The 6,581-nt window shown below is 36.9% G+C and overlaps 1 protein-coding gene and 1 pseudogene across 1 annotated transcript; both read left to right on the forward strand.

Moving 5' to 3' along the window:
* LOC112999355 (lipid uptake coordinator A-like) lies at window positions 1-417 on the forward strand. The gene has a single exon (XM_026125416.1). The coding sequence runs from the start codon at window positions 1-3 to the stop codon at window positions 415-417; it is 417 nt and encodes a 138-aa protein (XP_025981201.1).
* A 2,615-nt stretch (window positions 418-3,032) lies between these two features.
* On the forward strand, window positions 3,033-6,581 carry LOC100800318 (zinc finger-containing ubiquitin peptidase 1-like; annotated as a pseudogene).

Genomic DNA, 6,581 nt, shown 5'->3' on the forward strand with positions numbered 1-6,581 from the left:
ATGGCTTCTACAAGTGAATATGCTACTCCACCATCTCCAAAAACCACAAGGCTCATGGCGGAGATGATTAAACTTGGTGATCAAATGAGAAGAATGAGTTATGAAGATAAAGAAAGGATGGAGAGAATGAGAAAGGAGAATGAGGAGAGTTTAGGAAGAATACACAGGAGTAGTGAAGCTTTAAGTGTGAGGATTGAAAATATAGAGCGAAGAAGAGAGGACATATCATCTAAGTCTTCTCATGGAGAAGATGAGGGGTATGAAGAAGATGAGGGAGGATGGAGGAATGAGAGGTATAGAGAGAGAAGAAATCATAGAAGATATGGAGGTAGACAAAGAGAGGAAGGGATTGAGGGAGTGAAGGTGAACATCCCTACTTTTAAATGGACTTATGATCCTGAAGTGTATCTTGAGTAAGAGATGAAGGTTGAGCATGTCTTTGCTTGCTACAACTACAGTGAAGAGAAAAAGATCAAATTGGCCTCCTGAAGTTTGAGGGATATGCCTTAGTGTGGTAGAATCAAGTGAAGAGTGATGTTGAGAGGATGAGAAGGCCTTTGATTAATACTTGGCAAGACATGAAGAGAGTTTTGAGAGATAGATTTGTGCCTTCCTATTATGGGAGAGACCTTCACAACAAGCTCCAAAGACTAATTCAAGGAAATAGGAGTGTGAATGAGTATTATAAAGAGATGGAGATTTCCTTGATCGGGGCTCAAATTGGGGAGTCTCAAGAGGCCACCATGACAAGGTTTTTGCATGGTCTCAATAGGGAGATCCAAGACATTGCAGAGTTGCACCATTATGCCTCTTTGGAGGATCTCATTCATCAAGCTATAAAGGTGGAGCTGCAATTAAAGAGGAAGCAAACATACAAGTAGTTCCCCTATGGCTCTTCAACTTGGAAAGATAAGGAGACATTCAAGAAGAAGGGATGATCAAATTCAAATCTCATGAAAAAGGTGTTGCCCTTGGTAAAAATAATTCTAATCCTACTTTCACTTCTTCACAGGCGAGCTCTATTAAATGTTTTAAGTGTTTGGGAAAACATTTTTCATACTAGGTGCATGGTCATGGGAAAAATATGTTCTTTGATTATTGATGGGGTAGTTGCACTAATGTAGCTAGTCAAAGATTGATTGAAAAGCTTGCTTTGAAAACTTTCCCTCACCCTAGGCCTTACAAACTACAGTGATTGAGTGAGAATAGGGAGCTAGTTGTAGATAGACAAGTTTTTATATGCTTCTCTATTGAAAATGTTAATGAGATACTGTTTGATGTAGTCCTTATAGAGGCTAACCATCTCTTACTTGGAAGGCCTTGGCAGCATGATAGGGATGTTGTCTACAATGGTGTCACAAACAAATTTTCATTTGTACATAAAGGGTAAAAGGTTACCCTTAAACCTTTCTCTCCAAGTGAGATTTGTGAGGATCAAATAAAAATGAGAGTGAAAAGAAAACAAAGAGAGAAAAGAAAAGAAAAACAAAATTGATGAAAAGAGAAAGAAGCATGAAAGGAGAGAAAAGAAAGAAAAGAGTGGAGATAAAAAAAAAAGATGAAAATCAAGAGAGAAAAATACCTTCATGAGAGAAAAATACCTTCATGAGAGAAAAAAAGGTGAATAGAGTGATGCTAACTAGGCAACATATGTATTTACTAATGCCTCATGATTATTGTTTGTCTTCTATTGCTATAGGTGTGGAAGAATTATTGAAGGAGTTTGGGGATGTCTTTCCCAAAGACACCCCTCATGGGTTACCTCATTTGAGAGGGATAGAACACCAAATTGATCTCATTCCAAGAGCTTCCTTACCAAATAAGCCAGCATATAGAAGCAATCTGTAAGAGACAAAGGAGATCCAAAGGCAAGTAGAGAGCTTGATGGAAAAAGAACGGGTGAGAGAAATCTTGAGCCCATGTGCTATACCCGTCATCCGAGTAAATTAAACTCTATCTCAACTTCTAAGGTGCTTGGTAGGTAAGAATTTGAAAGCTTGGAAGCAATGTCTACCCTATGCTGAATTTTCTTATAATAGGGTAGTAAGTTCTACTACTTCTTATTCTCCTTTTGAGGTAGTTTACGGTTCTAGTCCATTGTCCCCTCTTAATTTGTTACTTTTGCCTAACACTTCTAATATGATGAATAGGGATGGGCTTTCTAAAGTCAATTTTGTTAAGAGTTTGCATGAGAAGAGGGAAGTACAAATTGAGAAAAAGATTGAACAATATGCTAGATACTCCGATAGGGGGAGAAAGAAAATGGTTATTAAACTGGGTGATTGAGTTTGGATTCACTTGAGAAAGAATAGGTCTACTTCCAAAAGAAAATCTAAATAGATGGTTCTTTTCAAGTTTTAGAGCGCATCAACTATAATGCATGTAAAACTGTTTTTTACCAATAGACTATGGTGGGAGCAACACTTTTAATGTTATTAACTTGGATCTTTGTGATGTAGGTACCTTTGACATCAATTCGAGGGCAAATTCTTCCAAGAAGGAGATATGATAGAGGACTATCCAAGAAGGAAGAATTTGGTTTAGATGGACTCAACATGGATGGATTAATCACTTTGAGAGATTTCAAGAAAAGCTCGACAAGAGACTATATTCTCTTGCTTGTGGAGGAAAGAGAAGAAGAAGTGGAGAAGTGAAGTTTATTTATTTTAGTCAACTTTTAGAATAAAATTTATTTTTATTTTTAATTATATTTTTGGGCCTATTATAAATAGACTCCTTAAACACCTTGTTGGAAGTTTTTATGAATTTTCGAATTAGACACAATTAAGATAGTGCCTCTCTTGCTCTTGTGTGAAACCTAAGTTCTTTTATTCTTTGTGGTGAATCATCCTCAACTTATCAATCTCTCCCAAGAGATTGTGACATTGTTCTTTCCATCTCCTTCACTAATTTTGCTTTTTCCTTTTTATTTTCCACAATTCCAGAGAGTGTCCAGATAGGTTCCCCAGTTTGATGCTAAAAATTGGATCCTCAAATCAGGGTTCCATCATTTGTGTTGTTTCATATTCTACATGTTAGTGGCTTGCATTTTGATGCAACTTGGTAAGAGTTGGTGTGGTGGTAGAAATAATGGGGAGTGGAAAATGGATGAAAAGATCTCTTGCTTGCTTGGTTTGCAGAGTAGGGGAGAGTTTCACAAGGTTGAAAGGGGTTTGATGGCCTTGTTAAGCACCTGTTTGGAGTCAGACAGTGAAAACTCAAGAAGCATTTTGTCAGGTTATGTTGATCATTTCCAGAGAATTCCGTTTGAGGAAGTTGGATGGGGTTGTGTTTGGCGTAACATTCAAATACTTAGCTCACACTTACTGGCACAAAGGGCAGAACCAAGAGAAGCTATGTATGGTGGTTCAGGGTTTGTTCCTGATATCCCATCACTCCAGAGGTGGCTTGAGATTGCTTGGGAAAGGGGTTTTGATGCGCCTGGCGCTGATCAGTTTAACCATGCTATCTAGGGCTCAAAAAAATGGATTGGAGCTCCTGCGCTGCCCTTTTGTGTTCTTTTGGTCTCCAGGTGAGGGTGGTGAATTTTGGTCCTAAGGAAATCTGAATCAATCTATCTATCTGTCCCTGGTTCAAGTGTAGGGGCAAAGGAGCTAGTAAGAATTAATGATGCAAGGAAGAGGAAAGCACCAAATACTTATGGACCAATGGAAATATATCTGTCTCGTGCTGTTGCTCAAGCTAGTTGTTGCCAAGATGCAAAGACATGTTCTTCTTTTATCCAGATTCGTGACACTGTGGATAAAGAAAGTAGTGATGATAGAGTGGTAAACAGTACTGCAAGACAATGAGGGTCATCGAGTTCTTCTGGATTTTGTGTGGAACTACTTTTCTCATAGTTTAATTTGGCCAGAGGCGAGTTCTTATTAGTCACAAAACGTAAGTGAGGGTGCATTTTAGGTACACATGTTCTAACCAAGCAAATAATTGTGTTTATTATGATGCTTTAAGTCGATTAAGCTTTCCTTGGACAGGCCCTTGTACTTTCAACACGATGGACATTCAAGAACAATAGTTGGAATTCAAGTCAAACATCCACGGTCTGGAATTCCACAATACAGTCTCCTGGTTATGGATCCTGGTCATGTAATATATTTGCATGCTAATGTCTATTTTCTTGTTATTTAGATAGATGTGAGTAATTCTGTACTTGCATATTGATAGAAACCACTATCAAAGGATTATAGAATAATGAAGAAGAACATTAAATTCTGGAAACTGAATGTGAAAATGTATATTAATCAAAGGACACAATACAGAGGAATCAATATTCCTACTCCCCAGAGCTAAGCTCCTCCAGAGGCCAATGCTCTCTGTCCATAACTTACCATCATATTCTCTCCCCCCTCACACTACCACAAATTCCCTTATAACAGTATTCCCGAACAGCAATCACCATCTCTCTCTCTCTCTCTCTCTCTCTCTCTTGCACATCAGCAATTATTCCCTGCTCCCCTTCCTATTTCTTCTAGTGTAGACTCTCCATATTGCAGGCTTTGCCAACTGTTGTGGAATTGACGCATTAGTAGCAGGGCCCACAGGTGAGGTTCTAACACATATCATATGAGTTCTTCTTGACCAATTAAAACACGGATCAAATTTCAAAGCTTAACCAATTTTCATTGCAATCCTCATTATATTTATGATCCTTTCCGGTAGTTTTTCTGGTAACTGGTTAGTATAGCTCTACAAGTAAGGATATACAGTTTGAAGTAGGTGTAGATATGTTTTCTTCTACTCCTCTCTTTTTATCTTTTTTTATGTGTGCGTGCGTGAGTGTGTGGCATGAGATCCTCTCATATGTTGTCACTTATCATTATAGAGAACGGCTGCTCTAGAAAGATCAATTAGGGAGAAAGTTGGATGGCAGAAATTCATAAAAAGAGGAGTGCACACACTAAGGAAGCTACAGTACCAGGTTTTTCTTTTAGCCGAAGTTTGTAATTGCCTTGCAACATTGTATTATGAGACTTGATGGTCTTGTTTCTACTTCAGTTGTGTTATGTTGATCCTGGAATTGCCAGTGAGGAGATGGAAAAACTCAAGACAATTGATGGTGTCTTCCTTGAATTTTAAAAAATCATACAAAGGACCTTGCTACATCAAGGTACCATCTATATTTCACATCACATGACTATTTTTATTGTCATTTTTCTGACTATGATTTCATTACAACAAAGAAGTTGGAGACAAAAAATAGTTTGTTGTTCCATGTAACATAGTCATGTGGAAAAGCATATAAGAAATATAAGTCGGGCAAGCAATACATATGGAATATGTAATTTTCAAATTGCACCTTTCGAAAATGTGGATCAATTCTTGAATTATTGAAAAAAAGCATATCAAGTTGCTTGTTTGTAAGATTTTGTTGAAATTGTCATCTCTTTAGCAGGATTTTAATTCACCAAGTATCTTCTCCTTCATGGTTAAGATTCCTCTTTCGTTGGCCTTTTATATGCTCCTTTACTTAATTGTCTTCGGCCAACCAATGCAAAAGTGATCCATGTAACATATATACAGATGAAACACATCAGATTTGGGTTTTAATTGCAATTGCACGGTAGATTCAGAACCAGTGTGGGGAAAGAAAGGAGGTTTCAATTGTATGCAGTTTTATTGAATTTACATTTAGGTGTTAAGAGATTTTAGACTTGCGTCCTATATAGTACTAGAATAACTTCCGTTGCCTTTTTTTAGTCATATCTAGATTGATTCGGAAATGCAGTCCATTTTCAAAACATATAAGAATATAGGATGAGAAGGTCATTCTTATGTTTGTTGATGTGTCAAGATGAAACAACACATTTACTATGATCATAGTTATTCGAATCTTATGATTCACGATTTGATATGATTTGACAATTTTGGCTACCTATTGATTTGCATCATATATGATAAACCTTAAATGGCTTTGAATCTTACAATCCATTAATGAATCGGTACAATTTCGTATCATAAATACGAATCACACGATTCAACGATTCATTATTTTTTTCTTTTTACTTTTCTTTCACCAATTATTGTGAAAGAAATGGAAAAGTCTTGTAAGCTTAAATTGTTAAATGAAAAGGAATTTCAAGTGGAACAGTTTTGTTACAGAGTGCATCTAATGGCCACGAACAGTTATGGGGAACTATTATAGGGGAACAGGGTCACAAAGGGTACAGCATGAGGTAAAGGAGAATGTCATGAAGGGAACCACATGCCAAAGGGAGGTATCACATCTCAAAATAATAACTGTTAAAGTATCTAAGGTGCTAAAGTGTATTACAGCAAGGATAATCAGGACAGTTAGTGTAGCATATGTTGTGAAATTTTAAAGTGAATGGCTTTGTTTGTGACAATGATAGGAAGTGGATAGTGTTAGGGGTCTGAATTAATTGTAATTATGATGTAATTGGGTACAAACTGTGACTGGTTTTTTTTTTTTTTTTTAAAAAAAAAACTCTTGTAATTGTTCTCAGTCTGGAATTTTTGCCACACCTTGTTGCTTAATTCCTAGGCTATATTTATAATTCGAACTTCTTTGTTTGCTTTGCATCTTGATTTGATAACCTTGG

This window comes from Glycine max, chromosome 14, assembly GCF_000004515.6.
Source record: "Glycine max cultivar Williams 82 chromosome 14, Glycine_max_v4.0, whole genome shotgun sequence".
NCBI classification, from domain to species: domain Eukaryota; kingdom Viridiplantae; phylum Streptophyta; class Magnoliopsida; order Fabales; family Fabaceae; genus Glycine; species Glycine max.